Source organism: Odocoileus virginianus, chromosome 16 (genome assembly GCF_023699985.2).
Source record: "Odocoileus virginianus isolate 20LAN1187 ecotype Illinois chromosome 16, Ovbor_1.2, whole genome shotgun sequence".
NCBI lineage: Eukaryota > Metazoa > Chordata > Mammalia > Artiodactyla > Cervidae > Odocoileus > Odocoileus virginianus.
Window position 1 is genome coordinate 178,835 of NC_069689.1, and position 22,012 is coordinate 200,846.

Below are 22,012 nucleotides of genomic sequence, written 5' to 3' on the forward strand. Positions count from 1 at the left end.
TGAGTCTCGCTGTCCCTATGTCTACAGGCAACAGAGGAGAGAGAGCACCCGAGAGAATGACAGCAAGGGCCTGGACTGGAGCCTTCAGTGGGAGGGGGCAGAGAAAGGGCTGGCTGGCTCTGGGCTCCTAAGTGCCATAGTAGGTCTTGATGTGTCCAGGAAGCATTAGGCCCAGGGGTGGACAGGAGATAAAGGAGTGGTCCCTGGCAGGCAGGCCCTTGATAGACCTGGCAGATGTCCCTCCCTTCTGTGTGCCCCACTCCAGATATGTGGCCCTTCCCCCACATATGGTTCTGGAGAGGAATGGAGAATGAGGCCAGGAGTCAGACAGTGATCGCAGCAGCCTGGGTCCCATCAATGTGATTTCAGGGCCGTCACAGTCCTAAGAGCCATAGTATTCAGGGTTGGAAAGCGCCCGCACTCCCTCTCATGTGGTCATTCCCTCTGCAGCACCGCTGACCTGCGACTGTCCAGCCGTCATGCACATACCTCCAGGGACAGGAAGCTTGCTCGTTCTTGAGGCTTGAGCCACTCCCATTTCTGCAGTGCTCTTAGGGCGCATCCCTGGGTGCAAATGCAGTGGCATCCTGTTAACCTGTCCTTTTGGCTACGTGCATGCATTTCTTCTCTCTCCCAGGATAAGCTTTTTCAGTTCCTCCCTGGATCGGGCACCTGGTCTGCTCCCCATCCTGGTCATCCAAGTGTGTGTGCCTGTCAAGGAGCTGGGCCCAGGATTGACTGGTTGTCCATGGAAAGCAGGTCTTCTGGTGAGGGCAGTCAGCCTTGCTAGCTTTGCCGTGGCTAATCTCTCTCGTAGGAGACAGAGATTGCTGTAGATTGAGGCAATTAGAAGAGGCTTCCCATAGGAGGCAGAACTTAGGACCTGAGAGCTTTAGAGTTAGGAGAAATCTTGGCATCTGACCTGCTCTTGCATAGAGAATGAAGCTAAGACCCCAAGAGAAGGTGTGACTTAACCCAAGGCCACACAGCATGCTAATGCTAAGGACAGGACTTGAAGCCAGTTCCCAACTGTCTTGGCTACTGCATTCCCATATACACACATATAAAATTTTAAAAGGACATTTAATTCTGGATATTTAGGACGAGTAATACAATCACATGGTCAGAAATTGTAATAAAAACATAGAAAGTGATAATGTCTCCCTCCCACCTTGTCCCCCATCTGACCAGTGTTTACACCCATATTGTTGTTGTTTAGTCACTGAGTTGTGTCCGACTCTTGCAACCCCATAAACTGTAGCCTGCCAGGCTCCTCTGTCCATGAGATTTCCCAGGCAAGAATATTAGAGTGGGTTGTCATTTCCTTCTCCAGGGAATCATCCCAACCCAGGGATCAAGCCTGCATCTCCTGCATTGAGAGGCTGATTCTTTACCACTGAGCCGCCAGCAAAGGCCTACCTATATTTCTATCTTTATTAATTTCTTGGGCTTCCCTGGTGGCTTATATCCTTCCAGAATTTCTTTATGTAGTTACAAGCAAATATGACTATATAGTTGCTTTTTTTTTTTTTGGACAAAGGTAGCATAGTGCCGCAGATATATCATACCTAGGGCACAATCCTGTTGGGGAATTCTTATCTCATCAGTAGGCAGGGAGCTGCCTGATGCCTTTTTATATCTGCATAGTGGTCTGTGCTAAAATAGGTGTAGCGTGATTTGTTTAGCCAGTTCCTTGGCTTTTAGGTTATTTTGATATGATAGACAACGCTAGAATGAAAAAATGTCTTCAAAGAAATTGTGAATGGTGGTGACAAGTGCCCCAGGGCCACAGACTGCACTGGCTTCCAGGTGCCAGTCGTTAGTTAATGAACAGCAAGAGAGCCTGTGTTGTCTTGTGTGAAGACGGTCTAGGTGTTTTTCTGGGCCTCGTCTTGTGCCCTGTTGCTGCCAGCTACTAAGCAGGTTGAACTTGGAGCATCAGAAGAATGCTCTGTGCAGAGGCTTGGGGGTGAGGGTGGATGGATCTGGGGAATGGAAGTGGGTCATACACCATGAGTGCAAAGGACAGGTGCGGCTGCTTGAGGGAGGCAGGCATGGTCTGGCTGTGCCAGGAGAGAAGTACCGCTCGGACCCACATTCCTGCCTTAGGAGCCAGGACCTGGGCTTCCAGCACCAACACGCATCCCTCTTGAAACCGCTGGTTTAGTTTCATCCCCACCCCGTGCCTAGGTGGAGAGGATGATAAATACCAACTGGTGTAATTAACTAGGAGTGCTTGGGTAGGACAGCACCTCAGACATTGTCCTTCCTCTGTCTCCCTTGGTTCTTTCTGTAATGATGTCACAATACTTTAATGGAAAAAATAAATTGTTTTAAAACTGTAAAATAACTATGAATCAGTCATGATGATTTTTTTTTCTTTACTGAGCCCTCGTGTGTGTCCCTGCTTCATTAACATGGTAGGGGGTGTCAGGAAGGATGGGCAGAGGCTGAGAGGAGCCCAATTCTGTCTTTGGAGAGTTCACAGCCCACATGGAAAGAGGTTCTCTTGCATGCCAGCAGTTTTCAGAGACACACACAGATGGGCAGACCAAGACCTTTCCAACTGTTTTCATTTTTTTAAAAAATTTAATTTTTGGCTGCATTGGGTCTTCATTGCTCACTAGAGCTTTTTCTAGTTGCCGCAAATGGGGGCTGCCCTCTAGCTGTGGTGTGCACACTCATTGTGGTGGCTTCTCTTGTTGCAGAGCACAGGCTCTTAGAACGCAAGCTCAGTAGTTGTGGCACACGACCTTAGTCGTGCCTCAGCATATGGACTCTTTCTGGACCAGAGATCGAACCCAGGTCCCCTGCATTAGAAGGCAGATTCTTAACCACTGGACCACCAGTAAAGTCCCCACTCTTTCATTTTTAATGGTGATCAAATACATATAACATAAATTTGCCTGGAAGTGGAATTGCTGATTCGTATAGTAATTCTGTTTTTAATTTTTGAGGAATCACCATAAAATTTTCCTTAGTGGCTGCACTGTATTGGTGCACCAACAGTCCACAGCGGTTCCAGTTCTCCACATTCTCATTCACACTTTTTTTTAAAGTGGTGGCCATCTTAAAGACTGTGGAGTGGTTTAAAGTTTTTGACTACCACCCACTGTAAAAGATATATTTTACATCTAACCTACTGGTGTATACACATGCACATTCCTATAGCTAAAACAGAAGTTTTGTGCAATAAATTACACTGATAAATGTGGTATGTACTCTTAAGATTTTTCTGTTCTGTAGTATTCTATGTAATACAAAAAATGCTAGTCATGACTTTGCTTCCGTGACCCATTCATGGGTCACAACTGTAATTTGTAAAACACTGGCACCAAGAGTACCCTGGAGATTATATATTTTTCCAAGAGGCCTGGGAGAAAATGACCTGCCAGATTATCACCTCCTCCCACACAACCCCCCACCCCCACCCCAAACAGGTCTGCTCTCTGATTCAGAGAAACAGCTCTCCTCTTTTTGTGAGGATGTTGAGAAAAAGAAACCCTGGAAGGAGGGGAGGAAATCAGTCCATGATACTCCATGATTTGGGAACCCACATTTGACATGAATGCACTTGACATCAAGAAGAGCCCCGCCTCGGGGTCCTGGTCCCCAGCACACGGCCTGTCCTGCCAGGCTTCCCTGCCTTCCTCTGCCCAGGCGTGGCCAGGTAAGCCCTGCCGTTCACCCTGTGAGGGTGGGCCCAACCACGTGCCCCACCGCACAGGAGCGGACAGAGCCTGTCCCCATGAGGAAAGCACATTCCTGACCTCACCCTCTTACAACCCAGTGCCTGGGTTTTCTAACGCAGCTCAGCTTAGCCAAGAGCCCCCTCCAGCTATGTGGATGGACCTCGGGCTCCGGATGGACCCTCGTCTGCCGAGTGCATAGGGAGTGTGAGGCGCCAAGGGGTCAGGATTGGAGGCAGGAGGGGCAGGCTGGGGCCCCTGGACTGAGCGCCGGAATCTGGGCCTCTCATTGCAGAGGGATGCTCACCACATCACAAACACCATTTCAGCAAAAGCTCCAGCTTACTCTTGAGTTTCCCACGATAGGGAAAGATGGTGCAGACGGACATAAAGGAGACAGTGAGTGAAGAAAAGGGAGTGTACTCAGGCGCAGAAAGGGAACTTGCATTTCAGAAGCACTGGATTTGGACTTCCCTGGTGGCGCAGTGGATAAGAATCTGCCTACCAGTGTAGGGGACGTGGGTTCAATCCCTGGTCTGGGAAGATTCCATATGCCGCAGAGCAACTAAGCCCATGCGCCTAGAGCCTGTGCTCCACAAAAGAGAAGCCCTTGCACTGCAACTGGAGAGTAAGCCCTTCTTGCCGCAACTAGAGAAAGCCTGCACAAAGCAATGAAGATCCAATGCAGCCAAAAATAAACAAATTTTTAAAAAATTAAAAATAACACTAGTTTCAAGCCCCGGGTCCAGGCCCTTATTAGGTATATGACCTTAGGAAATCACTTCACCTCTCTGTGCCTTGGTTTCCTTCTCTGTAGATGGGCAATAATACAATATATATATATATAATATAATAATGTATAATATAGCACCACCTTCTTTTTTTTTAAACTGTAATTTCATTGTAAAATTCACATAAGAAAATTCACCATTTTAACTATTTTAAAGTGTACCATCCAGTGACATTTAGTACGCTCACAGTCTGGTATAACTGTCCCAGACTATAGTTCCTGTACTTTCATTTCCCCAAAAGGAAAGCCTATATCCATGAAGCAGTCACTCCTCACTTTCCCTCCCCCAACCCTTGGCAATGCCCAGTCTGCTGTCATTGTGCATTTGGCACTTCTGGCTATTTCGTATAAATGGAATCATAGAGAATGCGTTCTTCTGTGGCTAGCTGTCCACTTAGCATGATGTGTTCGAGGTCCATCCACCGTGTGTGGTCAGGATGTCATTCCTTTCTGTGGCTGAATGGGATTCTCCTGAAAGGCTACCCTACATTTTATCTCTTCATCCATTGACATTTGGGCTGCTTCCACCTTTAGGCTATTGTGAACAGGTGATGGGGCGGGGGGCAATGTCAGCTCCATGGAAGGGTCCCCTCCCTATTATGAATTTGCAGCTAGAGAGGAGCTACCGCCATTAGTAGGGACCACCAGCACCACTTCGTCCCTAGAGTTGTTTGTGCTGGTCTGCGCTTAGTCGCTGAGTCACGTCTGACTCTGCAACGCCGTGGACTGTAGCCCGCCAGGGTCCTCTGTCCATGAGGATTCTCCAGGCAAGAATACTGGAGTGGGTTGCTATGCCCTCTTCTAGGGGACCATCCCAAGCCAAGGATTGAACCCAGGTCTCCCACATTACAAGTGGATTCTTTACCATCTGAGCCACCGGGGAAGCCCCGGAGTTGTCTAGGCTGGGCCTACCTGTCAAGCGAACCTTGAGTTGTTGGGCACTGTGATCCCTGAGGTCATCTTCTGGCACCATTAGGATTCACAGGCATTGACGTGGTCCCTGGTGCCAGCAGCTCAGGGTTGCCAGGGGGTGAAGTCATGGAGGCTGCAAGGAAGACTCCTGGTCCCCATTAGGCTCTCGGTATTGGACCAGGAGCCAGCTCTTATGTCTGGGTGAGGCCTTGGAGACTGAGCTGACCCCAGGTCAGGGAACCTGGCTGGTCCTACTGCCTGGTCATTTTCTTTCTTTAATATTTATTTATTTGGCTACACTGGGTCTTAGTTGAGGCACACGTGCTCTTTAGTTTCAGCGTGTGAGATCTAGTTCCCTGACCAGGGATCAAACCTGAGCCCCCTGCATTGGGAGTGCAGGGACTTAGCCACTGGAGCACCAGGGAAGTCCCCTGCCTGGTCATTTCTGACTACTTTTGTTTCACAACTTTGCAGCCAGAGGAGGTGCAGAGGGACCAGGAGCAAGCCGCGGGATTGGCCGTGGTACAGCCGGTGCCAGGGGCACACCCTGTGCCAGTGTACGCCTTCTCCATCCAAGACCCCTCCCGCAGAGAAGTAAGATGTTCCCCAGCCCTCGCCTCCCCTTCCCAGGGCCCAGATCCCACTCGGTGGTAAGAGGTGGAATGGAAGTGAGAACCCAGACCTCAACAGGCACTTACTCTGCGCCCTCCCAGCCCTTGGTGGCTGTGTCAGGAAGCTCCCTTCCAAGCAGGAGCCCCTCCCAGGGCAGTCAGAAGCCAGCAGAGATCGGTGGTCAGTGGTCACCAGCAGGGCCAGTGTGCCTGCTGACCTGGGAGGGCCTCTGTGTAGAGAGGTGTGACCTGCATGGCAGATAGAAGAGGGGACAGCAGGAGCAAAGGGCACGGGGCGGGGAACAGAGTCCTACCACTCAGGTCTGGGTCTCTGCCCACTGCCCTGGTGCCCTGGAGGCTCCTGACCCCACCCTGTGACACCCCACTGCACAGGAGGTCACCAACACGGCCACCCCGCAGAAGAGGAAGGCCTGCCAAACCGATTGCCCCCGGAAGGTCATCAAGATGGAGTCTGAGGAGGGGGAAGAGTCTAGGTTGGCTCAGAGCTCCCCTGAGCAGCCCAGGCCCAGCACCTCCAGGGCAGTCTCGCCACCCCACCTGGATGGGCCCCCCAGCCCCAAGAGCCCCATCATAAGAGATGAGCTCTCGATGCCTGACAGCAACCATCAAACCGGCGACCCTGCAGAGACAGGTAGGGAGTGGGGGTAGGCTGCACGGGCTGAGGCCTGCATCCTGTCTTCCCGGGGTTGGGTGGGACCCCTCCTCTCCATCCCGATGCCCTTCCCAGGAAGCCCAAGGCCAGCAGCATTCCCTGTGTGTCTTGCCCTCAGCTGCCACCAAACGGGAAGGGCAAGTCCAGGGTTTGTCTGGGTTGGGGGAGCTGGCGGGAACGTGGATGGTTTAGCCCATGCTTTGTTGGGATGCCCGTGTAGAGAGCATGATGGGCTGGGGAACACATTTTCTTAGCTCCTTCCCCTGACACACTCTTTTTGAACTCAGACCATGCCTCTGCATAGGCTGGGTCTCCCCAGACAATGTTTGCTGGTAGGTGTCTAGCACATGCTCAGAGAAGACTTGGGTAAAGTCCACACCCTTCAGTTCCCAATTTTTTTTTACGAAGGCCATCCACCTAAAGTATCTCATTTGTTCAAGGTATCTTTTATGGCCACTGCCAGAGAGGGAGTCCTTTCATGTGAGTGGAGGTCAACCCACAGAATTCTGGAATGTTCAAGACAGTTCTTCCTGGAGCTGTCTTACCCAGTGTCCAGCTTTGTTTTCATTCTAGGTCCCATGCTGACCCCTGTCCCTGGTCACACTGAACCCTGACCCTGGCCACAAACTCAGCCCCAATGGAGAATCCTTGCTCACAAATGCTATTGGTAATCAGAAGGTTTTATAAACCTAAAATATCTTTTAACTCAAACATCTTGGTTCACAGAACTGAGAATTGGAACAACCAGTGTGCTGCTTTAGGATGGCCCAAGGTTCCAAACCAGGTGGTGCTTGTCACACCCCCTCCACGGGTAGTCAGTTCTGAATCATTCCAGGGCAGCAGCTGAATTAAGTCTTCACAGACAAGGCATAGTAGGCAGTGATGGAAAGCCACCTTGAGTAACCCCTCCATACAGGCAGATCCCGGCTTCCTAGGTGGCCCAGTGGTAAAGAACCCGCTTGCTAACACAGACAGACATCAGAGAGATGGCTTTGATCCCTGCCATGGGATGGGGACCCATTGGGGGTCCCCTGAAGGAAGGCACAGCAACCCAATCTAGTATTCTTGCCTGGAGAATTCCACTGGCAGAGAGGCCTGGCAGGCTACATCCACAGGGTTGCAAAGAGTCAGACCTAACTGAGGGACTAAACAGGCAGATCCACACTGGCCGACACGCTGAATGTTGACAGCCCCCTTGCAGGGCACATGTCACCCGCCCAGCCCACTGACCTGCAAGGATTCCCATAGGAGAACACCCCGGGCTCCGTTCACAAGCAGCCCTGCCAGGGCCTAACCCCATCTCCCTTGCTCCATTTCAGAGGAGCGCGTCGTGGTGATCAGCAGCTCAGAAGACTCAGATCCTGAAAACCCGGTGAGTGGTTCAGAAGTCCGGCCCAGGACACTTCCTCCCCCCATTCCAGGTCCCCGGGGGCAGAGCCCCCAGCAAGTGACTCTCAGACTCACCTTGCACCCGGGGGATTTATCAGCGAGGCAGTGAGTCCCGAGTTGTCCGGAGGATAGTCTCCAATTGCCAGCTGTGGCCTGGATCACCCCGGCCCTCCTGTCGTACCAGGGCAGGAGCCATCAGTAATCACATGTACGCTTTCTGAAGAGCTGGACGGGGCTTCCCTTCAGAGCCCTGTGTCTTTTCTGGACTAGCCAGTGCCTGTGTCTGCAGCTTCCTTATGCATTTTCTGACTCCTAAGTCTCAGTGAGGAGGGCGGACCCACACCCGTTCCCCCGGTTAATGGCAGCCATGCAGGGCCACGTGGGGGTGTGAGGGTGCAGGGCAGCACCACGCAGGGCCCAGACTAGAACGTTGTGACTCCACATAAGCAGAACTTTGTTTAAAGCCATCCCACAGTGGGACAAGTGGCTGCATGGGTTGTGACCCTCCTGTCCCGGATGTTTGTTCTTAGAGGGTCATAGAGGCCGGGCTGTCGCCTGCCCAGGGGCGAAAGGGATCGGAATTAGAGTGGAAGGCTGGACTGGGTGGCCCCTGAGGCCCCTGCCAGCCCTCAGTCTGAGGTTCTGTGTTGGAAAGCGTGCGGAGCCCACTGAGACCGCCGTCCTGCCTCCTTCCTCGTCCGTCCACCCCCCGCCGAGAGCTCACGGAGCGTCCCACCCCCTCTGGGCCTCTCGTCTGTCCCGTGGCACATGCCGCCCCCCGGCTTGGCCTCCCCACCATCCCGCCCAGCAAGCTGCCGTCCCCGACGCTGAGAGCCCCAGCCAGCCTGCCGGTCACCAGGAGCAAGCCGCCGTCCACCGTGGGATCAGCTTCCTGTCACGCGGGGTGCAAAGAGCCCTGCGCCCTCGCAGCACCTTTCACCTGCCCCTCAAAACGTATGGTGCCCACACGTGGACTTGGCTTTCCCCCACGGGTCAAACCACCACCCCGGCCACCACTGGGCCTCCCAGCCAACCTGCCAATCCCCAAGAGGATCCCGCCCGCCCCCAAAGGGCCGGTGGCCAACCCCGCCTGTTGCGACTGGCTACACGACCCCTTGACTCCTTCCCCGCTGTGTCCCAGTGGCTCAACATCTTTCCCCTTCCTCACTCCCCTGGGATCTCCCAGCGTAACACCTTTTACAGGAGAATGATGGGGGGAGGCAGAGCATCCCAAATTCCCGGAGCAGAGGTCTCCCCTCGGGATCCTGGCAGGGCCCCCACGGAGAATCCCCCAGTCCAGGTCCCCATGGAGGCCTCTCCAAGTGCACTCCTACCACCCCACCCTCTGGAGAGGCCACCCACCAGCACAGACACCCCGCAGACAAGCCTCTGAGAGCCCCAGGTACCTCCCTCCTTTGCAGCCCTGGAGATTGGCAGGTTGGCATCCCGTATGTCTTGTCACAGAATGAAGCAGGGAATGAATGGCTCCATGGACCTCTGAACAAAGAGGCTTAAGGCCTCCCCAGCCAGGATATTCTGGTTCCCCACATCCTCAGGTCTCTTTGCCCAAGACGAAGCTTCTCGCACCCTTTGCAACTCCCACTGCCCCCTTCTCCCGCCCCAAGCCTTCCCACTGGGCCTCTGCCAGGATGTAAGCCCATGAGGGCAGGGACTGCGTGGCTCCCAGGCCCTGGCAGGTGTGGCTGCTCAATAAACACTCATTGAATGATTACCCTTGCAAACCCTTCTTCCATGACCGTCAGATTCCCTGCTGGGCCTACCTCCTCCCGGCTGGCGGTCTTTGGCTCCTCTGCACAGACACTTGGTTCACCTGTGGGGTTGCCGTGACCCTCTTTCCTCCATTCCCTGTGTGAGCCTCAGAGGTGGGACGTGGGGTCCAGGCCCTCTGTGCCTCCTGGACTGTTTCGGTTCTACTATCTGGCAGCATCCTCTATGCCCTTGAGGTTTGGGCTCTCCAGATGAACCCCCTTTCCCCAGCTCATCTCAGACATCCTTCTGCTCCCCACCACGTAGGAAGACTGCCTCCTAGGTTTCCTCTCCCCACCCAGGTCCCGCTTTCTTCCTGGCTGACTCCAACATCCACCAGCCTGGCCTCTCCTTGACGTTTCAAGGATCTTTGCCCCATTCCCCAGTAGCTGCCAGCCCCACCCCTCTTGCCTCCTCCCCCCAGACCACTGCATCACTGAGAACTTTCCTTCTCTAGACTGGCCCAGACTGACCATAGCCTCCTATTCCTTGAGCTCCCCATCAGTTATTTCCAGGACCTGGGCTCTCTCCCTCCCAGTTCCTTCTGCCCACCAGCCAGCAAGGTCCACCGTTTCAGCCAGTCTTCCGCCAGGATCTTGGTGCCCTGTCTCCCCACGGCCTCGCTCCTGGTAGCCGGCCCTCCGAACACAGCCCTGGAAGGAGGCAGTCGTGTCCCCTGCTCTGCACTGCCACCTGGAGGCCAACTTCTGTTGGAGAAAAGTCGAGGGGAGGAAAGCTACAGATGATTTGTCTCCTGGGCTCCTTGGCCTCCTGCCTAGGCATGCCCCGCCCCCTGCTCTTCAGGGCGCCTCGCTGCACCCCTACTTCCCTAGCTCTGGTCCCTCTTCCCCACCCTTGCTCTTGGCCGGTGGCTGCACCTTCTGCCCTAGGAGGACCATAGGACAGGTGGCATGGCAGCGGCCCACATCTTGCTTTCTGATGACTGATTGACCTGACCCCATCACATCCCTCCCCATCCCTTCTGTTAGGATGGTGAGGGTGGCCACCCCCCTCTAGGACTCACTCCTCCTCTTCCTGGCCCTGCCCTCCTGTCCTTTGGGAGCCTCCCTCCATCTCCCCATCCTCATTTGCATCTTCAAACACTTCCTGTGGGCTGTAACTAAGCACCCTGGAGAAAGTCCTACCATTGCATTCATTCCCCCCACACACACCATTTATGCGCTTCGACCTTCATCCCCTCGGCGCTCCTTCCTTGCCCCAGTTCCCTGCCCTTCCCCACCATGCCTGTGAGCCCTGCCACCATCTCCAGATGGTGCCTCTGAGTCCAGTGGTCACCTTCAGTCCTAACGCCCCACAACTCTGCTTCCCTTGGCTTCAGGAGGTTTCCTCCTGCAGCTCTGGCTGGTCCTCCTCACCTCCGCTTCAGGTCTCTTCATTCTTTTAAATGTTGTTGTTTCAGCTTTAGGTTCTTGGATCTCATCTCCTTCTAGAATCTACACTGTCCCCATGATCTCAACCATGCACACGGCTGCCTATGGGCTCCTGCCCACCAGACCAATAAAGCCAGTAGCCGCGCAGTATCTCCACTCAGATGCCCCACAGAAACTCAAATTCACCTTGCCTCTTGTCCTCTCTGTAAGTTGCACACATCTGCCTAGTTGCAAAAGCTGGGACCCCAGAGCTGCCCAGGGCTCCCCCAACCCTTTTTACTATTCCTCAGTGCCAATCACTTTGTGAGTCATTCCATGTTCTAAATTCCTCAGAAAGCTGGTTACTTCTTTCTATCCCATAATCTTGATAACATAAAACAAGGCTAACCCTGGATGGAAGTAGAAGCCTGGGAAAGAAAGAGCAAGAGAAGGATTTGAATGCTGTTAATCTGGCCAGACTTCATGAGAGTCAGGTAGAACTACTGAAACCAGAAATATTTTGGTAGTGTGGGGGTTGGGGTGGGGTCAGACTAGCACTTAGCTGTCAGTAGCGAGGAGCCAGTACTCTTGCCTGGAAAACCCCATGGACGGAGGAGCCTGGTTGGCTACAGTCCATGGAGTCGCTAAGAGTCGGACACGACTGAGCGACTTCACTTTCATGCATTGGAGAATGAAATGGCAACCCACTCCAGTGTTCTTGCCTGGAGAATCCCAGGGATGGGGAAGCCTGGTGGGCTGCCATCTCTGGGGTCGCACAGAGTCGGACACGACTGAAGCGACTTAGCAGCAAGGAGCCACTAGGTGCTATCTGAGGTTGATCAACTCAGGAAGGAGAAGTGCATTTCAGGTTACAAAGAATTAAATGATTAGAAGCAGCTGCTCATGTCTGGAGGCAAGAGAAACCAGAGGGATACTGCTTTTGTGTAGGCGTTCTTCAGACACAATTTTAAAATTAACCATTACAGGAGTCTGAAACTTACTGGAAAAAAAAAATTTAGAAAGCAAACAAATTAGATCCTTCTCAGTACATGCATCTCTCATCCACCTTCCGTGCCCCCTTCCAGACCCCTGGTGCTCCCAGAGTTCCTTAGCAGGAGGGGGCAGGGCGATGTCTGCAGGATGCTCCCAGCTCCCATGTCCTCCCCTCCCTATGGACTTTATCCATCCTGCCCCTGTATGAGAGCTTTGGAATGCCTGCTTCAGTCATGTCCAGCTCTTTGTGACCCCATGGACTGTAGCTCACCAGGCTCCTCTGTCCATGGGATTCTCCAGCTAAGAACACTGGAGGGGTTTGCCATTTCCTTCTCCAGGGGCTCTTCCCCACCCAGAGGTTGAACTCATGTCTCTTCTGTCACCTGCTGAGTTGTAGAATAGTGGCCTGCTAAGATACTGCGTTTTCCAAGTGTACCAGGGCATGCAAGCCCCCAACTGGTGCTGCAGCTGTGTCAATGGCTGGAATCCAGACATGTGGGGGCTCTGGCACTGACCTGGTGTGGTGGGCAGGGCTGGGGAGAGGCTGCTTGAGAAGCACAGGTGTTCTGTCGGAGACCTCGCCCCTGCTGGGAGAGGCAGTGGGACTGTAGTCTTGGGGTGGAGGGGGAGTCCCAGGCCTGATGCTGGAGACCTGGGGTGAGGACTATGCTTAAAAATGAGGTGGCTCAGCCACACCTCTGCCGCGGGCCCTGTGTCAACAGGGCCAAAGGAGAAAAAGATAGATGTCCTCACCCACTCTTGCAACAGAAGATGCCCCAGTGCCCAGTAGCAGCAGAACCAAGTGGAAGCAGGAGGTGGCCTTGCTGAGGGGGCAACTTCCGGAAGAAGTGCATGGTGACGGGCAGGGGAAGGGAGGCCTGTGGGGAGCAACTGATCCAGGGGAGGGACCGTGATGCTGGTGAGTGTGCACACTGGAAAAAGAAACAGGTGCTCGGCTGAGAAGATGGGAGCCGTGGCCCCTGGAGCCTGCAGAAGGGCCAGAGCAGGAGACAGAGGGACGTAAGGACCACAGGCTGGCTAATGGGATCATCTGGGTTAACAGATAACATGTGCGGTATCTCTGGGGCCTTCAGGCTTTGCAAGAGCTAGGGTTTTCTGTCTGCAAAATACAGGCATGCATGTGTCTGGCCAATCTGATTCCAACTGTTGCTTGAGCTCAAGTGCTGAGAAAGTTCCTCAAGAGCCGAGGACTCTCTCGATTAGCATTAATGTCGATACTAGATACTTCAGGTGAGGATGTTGAATAGCAAAAAGTTTGGCTCCTGTCTGATTTGCTGATGCCCAAACATGGAATGAATCAGTAATTAGGACAGTTGTTCCCAATCCTGGCTATGTACTGCTATCACTTGGGGGTTTTGCCAAGGACAGATTCCTGAGTCCCACCCCCAGAGAGTCTAACTGAATTGCTCTGGGGTGCAGCCTGGACATCAAGATTTTTTTAAATTGCTTGTGCACAATCAAGGTTGTTGTGTTCAGTCGCTAAGTCATGTCTGACTCTGTGCTGTGACCCCATGGACTGGAGCATACCAGGCTTCCCCGTCCTTTGCTGTCTCCCAGAGCTTGCTCAAACTCATGTCCATTGAGTCGGTGATGCCATTCAACCATCTCATCCTCTGTCACTCCCTTCTCCACTTGAGGGATTTGATTGCATATCTGTGTCAAAGAAATGCTGCTCATTTGTGTACGTATCAGCCTTGAATAGAGGTGACGTATACATGCTGGGATATGATCCAGTTTGGAAAGGGGAGATGCTGGGTCTTTCCAGATAAACCTCCTATAAGGTTTTTTTTGGAAGGTGATAAGGTGTCAGCCTAGTGGCTTCCTAGGAGCACCTCGATATGGCCATTACACCTGTTGTGTTAAGTTGAGATGCAGTTGATCTGCTAAGTTGACTGTGATGGAGATAAGTGAAATTGAGCTCGTGAACCCAATTGCACATGTATCCTGATTGCCTGTGTATACTGAGAAATATCCCAGATCCCACATGGCTCAGTTTTGCAGTCAAAGAAACACAGTCCATTAACCAACTATCTAGTATATAGTCATCTTTCAAAAACTATTACAGAGAATACAATTCATAACTCACAGCAGCACTCCTTAAATCCTTCATCCCTTCAGGCTCACCACCATCATCTCCTACTCATTGATCCCTCAAAGCCTTTTCTCACTTTTCACTTTCCAGTCCTCATATGTGGGCTCTGATCTCTTCCCTGCTCTGGTTCTTTCTGCTGCCATTCCTTTCCCTTCCAAGCAAATCTCAAGCTTTTTCCAATGAAAGGCCCTCTCCTGGATTCTTGGGTTCAGGTCTCTGCTACTCTCCCCCTCTATGTTCCACTGCCCCCCCCCCCCCTTAATCTTGATTGTGGAATGAGGTCGAGGAGTGGCAGGCAGTGGGGGGCGTGGAAGAAGGACAGAAAGATATCCAGCATCGGAGCCTCTATGTGCTGATTCTGTTAACCCTGGGTCTTTAGGAAAGTCTTTTTTAAATGTCAGTACTTCCTAGCTGTACTGCTGGGATTTAAGGCAGGAATGGGGAACTGCTTGTAGTGCTAGCTGGAGCTCAGTGGAAGGCATTCCTGTTAGACCAGCCCGGTGGAATAGCCATACTTTATGGTCGTTCCCCAAGGGCAAGAAAAATCTGGGTGGAAGGGGAGTCAGGGCTGGAAGATTCAGCCTTCCCTCCCTTGACAACTTGATGGAAAGGGGTGTTCTTTTATTAAGGGGGCCAGCAGGGTCTTCAGTAAGTTCAGGACAAAGGATATTTCCATGACTATAAATACCTCAGGGCCATGGGAGGCTCTTGAAAAGTGAGGTTCTCGTGGCTATCATAAGTGACCCTGGTATAAAGATGGGGGAGTTGGCTCAAAGGTGCTGCTCTCCAGGGAGATCAAGTCTTGGAAAGGACTATCTGAAGAGAAGACACTGGCTTTCCAGCCTGAAGAGACAGCTCCAGAAGACGGACGGAAGCACTCAGGGCCACTGCGAGGGCTTCGGCAGTTTGGAGCAAAGAGAAGAAGGAATAGGGGAAGGCCATGCTGGTGGGTGGCAGAGATGACTCGGCCAAGTGGGGACGGCAAGGGGACAGCACTTCACCTGCAGCGCAGGGGAGGCCACAGCAATGGGAGTCCAGCTGTTTCCACCAGCCCCAGTGTGAGAGCACCACTGCCTTGTGATCAGGACAGGCACTGGAAGGTTGGAGGGAGGAAACAACTAGATTCTCCCATGGGGGAGGAAGGTAGTGTCTCCTGTCGGCACTCTGGCAACTTCAAAGAAGACTCCTGGAGAAGGATCCCTCCAGGGAGGCCAGGGAGCCCTGATAGCAGGACAGAGACTCAGAAAGACTTGCCAAGCCAGCCTTGGCTGCACGGCCAACTCAATGATACTCAATGATACTGATCCACAAGGCCTATGTTTTGTCAAAGTAGGGCCTTAGGTATAAAGTCCCAGAAAACTCACAGGCTGCTGTAAGCCAAACCAGGTCTAGATGGATTCAGTGAGTGTCTATCAGTGCCTAGGAGGAAGATGGTGCGCCTGGGAGAGGGCTATGAAATGCAAATAAAGCAGAAATCAGCCACTCACAGGAAAATTCCAGCACATTTTAATTGTGGTTAGCAAAGACTTTGCACTTGGCTGAAGTTTCAGTAAAACAGGCTTCACCTGGAGAGTGGAAGGGCCGGAGACAGTAGGATAGTTCTGCCCAGGCCAGGGACGATAGCCAGAGGTCAGAGTTCAGAGAGGCCTTGGATGGCCTCGAGTGAGGCCAGCTCCATCAGCCATCAGGGGCAGTCTGTCAGAGGGGAAGGCTGGGGCCTGCTCTGGACTCTGACCCTACAGCGCCCCCAGCGGGCCCTGTGACAATGGCCACATCCCTTCCTCCTGGTGTCTGGTTAACATCCACAGGTGACACAGGAAGTTCTGAGCAGGCCACCAAAGCTGAGCTTTGCCCGGTGGGCAGATGATAAGCAATTAACTCTACGTTATGAAAGGCTCTCCCTCCCTCCTCCACCCCAGCCCCGGGGGTTTAAACGCTTACAGCTAGAGGCCCTCCCATCCCCAGGGCCTTTCGACAGTGTTCACACCTTGGTGCTGGAGACAACAGAGCCTCAGGTGCCCAGCCTGCCAGAACCCGGGCCTTCAGCTTACCTAAGCAGCTGTCTCCTGGACGCCAGATGACAGAGAGCTCCCCGGTTCTGAGCCTACTTCTCCACTGTTCTCACAGCCAGACGCTGTGTGTCCCCTGGAGGTGGCGTTCCGGAGGTCGGACAGCCCTCCCCTCTCCTTCGTGCAGGGTGCCAGGACCTCAGCTCACTTGGGGGACAAGAAAAGCTAGGCATCTTGCCCCTTCCAGAGAAACACCTGAGGTTCGAGATGGGACTCCTCCCCCCGCCGCCCCCCAGTTCACGATGTTTGTTCTGAGTCGGCTCAAGGAGTTGAAACAAGGAGCGGACACATTGGGCCCTGCCCACCTCCGCCCCGACACCTTCCCTGAGCCTCCACACCCAGCTCTGCTCACCCATATGCACACTCAGCCACACAGTATCACACTTTCACACACACCTGTGTCAACACAGGCCCACAAAACCACACCCCCCCATAAACACACACACACACAATATTTGCATTCATTCCCACACTTCTTCACAGTCACTCACACTTCCCCCGTGATGCCATCCTACTCACACACTGACACATGTGTCCTGGTTCACACGCATGACCCTCACACATGCCCATGCACATTCACGTCCATTCAGGCACTCGCTTGGAAACGCCCCCTCCCTTTCCCAGTAACAGGCCCTCCCTGAGACGCACACAGACCCCCCTGCCATACCCATGTGCTCTCATCCGCACCCCGCCCCATGCTCACGCACACACCAGCATGCACGCCTGTTCATGGGGAACCGACTCTCATGGCCACTGCCCCCTCTTGACGCCCACGCCCCCTGACCTGTTGGCTTCTTGTGTGTTGCAGGACTCCCGAGAGCTGGCTGACAACAGCAGCGAGTCCAGTGACCTCCAGCTGGAGGGCCCCAGCTCACTCGGAGTCCTGGACGACAGCCTCTCCAACTCCCTGGTGGAAGACAAGCCCCTGGTTTTCTTTGACCTCAAGATTGACAATGAAAGTGGGTTCTCCAGTGGCCACCCCCCACCCCTTTCTAGCTCAGCCTCTAAGTCCCCAGGATAAGTGCAGGCAGAGCCATCTGTGAGCCCGGGAGAACCCTGAGCTGTGGCCAGTGGCTGCAGCCAGAGTGAGCAGAGCACCACAGCTCCCCGGGGCCTCGCAGGCGTTTGAACCTGGTTCTCTGAATAAGGACGTCTGCTTTGATCAGGGCCTGAAGGCATGAGGCAAGCACTTCCATGAGTCCCCCATGACTGGTGCTTCCACTAGGGAGCCTTGGGAACACACTTCTAAATAGAAACACAACGGTAAAGTCACCAAGGTGACACCAGCAATCCAACACAGCCTTAGGCTGAGTGCAGAGCCCATTCGTTCCATGGTCGCTGCGAGGGGAGGCCAACAGAGCCAAGGTCACAGAAGATATGACCCCTTCTCCCTCAACTCTGCGGTGCTCACCCTGGCCCTGCGGGAGGCCGGGTCCCATCCAGTTGCCCGGGCTCAGCGTGGGGCCAGCCCAGGCGGACACAAGAAGCGAGTATTTCGTAGGACAGGGAGGCCGTTTGCAGACCTCACTGGAAGATTCGGGGCCATGCTCTGAATGGAGTAGATCAGGCAGGTGTGCTGTCTGACCCAGCGCTCTGACGGCTGGGGGCCTCAGCTACGTGACTGATGGGTTTGGCAGTCGGGGGGAAAGAGAGTGGAGGGTTAGGCTGAAGCAGTGAGTGGTCCCTAGGGCAGGTGGGTGGAGGCTGGCAGAAGACAGGAGGGACCCGGAGTGAAAGGGCTTGGTGAACTCCGGAAGGTGGCAGGGCAGGGGGGAGCAGGAGTCCCGGCAGGGGAGGAAGGGGGTTTGGAGGGCGGCCCCACCTCCCCTTCTGACCCCCATCCCTATCAGAGCCAGGGTCAGAGCTGCGTTTGAGGCTGACGTTTGATTCCTGCCATCAGGCCCCAAGGTGGGGTTTCTGGATGGTGGGGTCGATGCCCCCCACCATGCCCTTGGGACCTCACGCTGCCCTTCTCTCCTGCCCAGCCCAGAAGATTAGCCAGCTGGCAGCCGTGAACCAGGAAAGCCACTTCCGCGCGTACATCCAGCCCGAGGTGCTCAACGTGTGCTCCAAGGCCGTCTCCCTGGAGGTGGGACTGCAGCACTTCCTGCACTTCTTGGCGAGCATGCGCCAGCCCATCCTGGCCTGCCATAAGCTGTGGGGGCCCAGTCTCCCCAACTTCTTCCAGGCTCTGGAGGAGATGAACATGCTGGGGGAGTTCCAGAAGGCCATCTCGGGCTTCCTGGACACCCTGCCCCTCATCCGGGAGTGCGTGCCTGGGGCCAGCAGCTTCAAACTCAAGAGCCTGGCCAAGACCTACCTGGCGAGAAACATGAGCGAACGCAGCTCCCTAGCGGCCGTGCTGACCATGCGTGACCTGTGCCGCCTCCTCGAGGTGTCCCCCGGCCCCCAGCTGGCCCCGCACATCCACCCCTTCGGCAGCCTGCAGTGTTTCTCATCCCTGCAGCCCCTGGTGCGGGCGGCCGTCCTGCCCCGGGCCGAGGCCCGCTTGCTGGCCCTCCACAAGGTCACCTTCATAGAGCTGCTGACCGCACACCACCATGACCCGCGGGGCGGCCTGAAGAAGTACAACCGCTTCCTGAGCCTCCGGAACCCCGCGTCGCCCTCTGCCCAGCCTGCGCTCGACCTGCAGTCTCTGGGCACCTACTTTGAAGGTCTGCTGGGGGCGCCGGCCATGGCAGGGGCAGGAGACGTCGCTGCGCCTCCAGCTGGCCACAGCTTGGCAGAAAGGGCTATGCAGCAGACCTGAGGGGAGGGGCTGACTGGCTCAGACGCTCTGGGGACAGAGAGAGATGGGGTCCCTGAGCCCGCCCCTGCCCACCGCAGCATTCCCAGGTCCTGGTCCCGTTATCTCCCTTGTCATTTGGTCCAGAATCAGTTCTCCTTCTCCGGGACCAAATTCCACTTCTCTAAAAATTCCACAGAGAAGGTTCTGAGGCCAAGCTACCACCCGCCGGGGGCCACCAGATCCCTGGGCGGCCCTGGGAAAACCGTGAGTTAGCCCAAAGACCCCCCTGGGCCTCCCTCTCCAGGAGCCAGAACCAGGGGCAGGGTGAGGTCCCTGGTGAAAAAGGCCTGGCTGCTGGGCTCTCGAAGCAGCCCCCATATTGCCCCAGCCAACCAGCTCCAGCTTCCAGAGGGGTCCTTACTGCTCCCCCCTGAGCCCTGGCATGGCCCCAGGGGGCCTGCTGAGAGCACCCACGGACACTGCCTACGACACCAGGGGCCCCACGGGTAGGAAAGTGCCTTTCAAACCAAACCTTCCCTGAGGGCTTTGGGTTCTTCTAGCCTTTGACTGCCCGAAGGCCAGCCCAGTTCACGTCCCCTCTGGAGCACTTTGACCCCCAGAGGGCCTCCTCTCAGCGGAGATGGGGCCCGCCGCTCCCTGCTTCCAGACATGAACTTCCAAGCCTGCTTCCCTCCTCCTGGCCACACTGGGCCCTTCTCGCTCTCTGCACTGCCCCCACCTGCCCCAAGCCCTCCCGAGGTGTGACCTCCAACCCAGCACTGATCTCAGTGGAGTCCAGGGACCTGCAGCATAGGAGTCTCTGGGGTGGGGCCCAGCAGGCTGCTTTAGCAGGTTCTCCAGATGATTCTGAGGCCCGCCAAGTTTCAGCGCCATTGCTCTGATAGACTGCCTTCCCAGGAGAATCAGTGTGGAGCAGCAGAGTCCTGGCCCTAACTGTGTGCACTGAGTGGAACCCAGGAAAGGGCCCCTTCCTGAGCCCCCACGTCCCCACCTGTAAAATGGGCTGGTTAGCCCGCCCGGTCCCAGAGCTCCCATCTGGCCCCGCCGTTCTGGGGGTTTAGGAATGAACAGCAGGCCTCTGGGGCCGTGGTCAAGGAGGTTTTCATTCTTGAGCCCATGGCCCCAACCCTAAGCTAACTAAGGCCCCCAAACTTGTGCGGAACACAGGCAGGTGGTCTTGTCTGACCAGCAGAACCACTGCCCCTTCCCCTCTGCCATCCCTCTTCCTTGACGCCCTGATCCTGGGGACATCCCCATGGCCTCAGCTTTCACATGGGTGAAGGCTGTGTGCCCGCACCCCACTCCCCATCCACTGGGGACCCTGAAGACCCACAGAGGGATCACGTAGGAACTTGTTGCCATGTGAGAGTGCTGGCTCTAACAGCGAACTCTGATGCATTTAAAATCAGATTCCGACTTAAAAGTAGGCGCTGGCTCTGAAGCTCAGTAAAACCGGTGGCTTGGGTGAGGAGAGGAGGGGGCCGGAGCCTCAGTCTGTCTGTGATGACCATCTTGGCAGCAGGAGGGCAGGACTTGGTCCCCTTCTCACCACATCTTCCCCCCAGCCCCACCCCAAAACTGAGCCTGCTGATTTCCAGCTCCAAGCCCAGCCCCACAAGGCTTTCTCCCTTCAGATGGAGTTGATCACAAGTGTTATAGCAAAGGACTGTTCAGCTCTCTCGCCACTGTCCTAGCCTTTAATAAAGATGTGACTCTTCAAAGCCTGGTGCGCCAATCACAGACTCTGCCCATCCCACCCCAGGAGTCCTGAGCAGTCTCTTGCCTGGTGAAGGGGGAGCTTGCTGGCACAGCTGTTCTTTGTGAGGGGGTCTTTCAGGATTCAGCAGAGCTGAGGACCCCTCGTTGCTCAGTGCTGAGGGTCTCTAGGATATGAGCCCCCGTTCTAAGTGGGGAGACCAGGGTGGACCTGTCTGGGATCATTTCCAAGGTGGGTAACCACGTGGAGGGAAAGAAGCGCCGGTTTCAAGAATCACCCCCTAGGGGGAGTCATGGACCAGAGACCAGGGACCAAAGGAACTTTATGTCTGCCTCCTGCTGGGTAACGTTGTGCCCTGGCTGTCCCAGAGGGAGTTCTCATTAGTGCCCACAGGGGCTCCCTTGGCACAGGCGCTGTAGGAATTAGTGCCCCCCTGGCCTGGGTGAGGAGCCAGGTAATGTGATTTGATCAGTGCCTCCATCCTTAGCCTCACCTACCTGTCTCACTTAGTCATGTCCAACTTTTTGTGGCCCCATAAACTGTGACCTGCCAGGCTCCTCTGACCATGAAACTTTCCAGGCAAGAATACTGGAGTGGGTTGCCGTTGCTTTCTCCAGGCTATCTTCCCGGCCCAGAGATCGAATCCATGTCTCTTGCATCTCCTGCATTGGCAGGCAGGTTCTTTACCACTAGTGCCACCTAGGAAGCCCAAGTCTCTAATGGCAAATCCAAATACTTCTCCTGTGCTTTGAATCTCTGGATCAGTCTCGGTTTATCTGTGTCAATGAACCACAAGCTTGCTGGGCCAGAAGTCAGGGCACTGAGTTTCAGTCCTCACTCAGTAGCCTGTGACTGTGGTCTGGTGCATCAAGCTCACTGATGTTCAGGCTCCAATTCTGTAAAATGGTATAAGATGGGTCGTTTTTTACCTCATAGGATCTTGTGTGAACCAGTAAGGAGATTTGTGAAAATAGCCTTTTAATGTAGGAAGAATCACACAAATGTAAGATCTTATCTTACCGACAAACAAGACGACGGTGTTATTGCTTTATAAACAGAAAAAAACAGATATTGGATCTTAGTAAGCAAAGGACTTGGGCTTGCCTTCAAGGGGATGAAGAACAAGCTCTGGGATGGAGCAGACAGCTA

At 54.5% G+C, this 22,012-nt stretch overlaps 1 protein-coding gene across 9 annotated transcripts in view; it reads left to right on the forward strand.

The window, feature by feature from the left end:
• PML (PML nuclear body scaffold) overlaps positions 1–20,867 on the forward strand; it is a 52,650-nt gene extending 31,783 nt beyond the window's left edge. Inside the window, exons 5-9 of one of the 9 annotated variants that reach the window (XM_020897963.2) lie at positions 5,866–5,985; positions 6,396–6,654; positions 7,995–8,047; positions 17,185–17,335; positions 18,362–20,867. In XM_020897963.2, coding sequence (XP_020753622.2) covers positions 5,866–5,985; positions 6,396–6,654; positions 7,995–8,047; positions 17,185–17,335; positions 18,362–19,146 — 1,368 coding nt within the window. In that variant the 3' untranslated portion in view covers positions 19,147–20,867. The other 8 variants (XM_070477537.1, XM_020897965.2, XM_070477538.1 and 5 more) reach the window with 8 other exon arrangements.
• Positions 20,868–22,012: the final 1,145 nt, after the last annotated feature.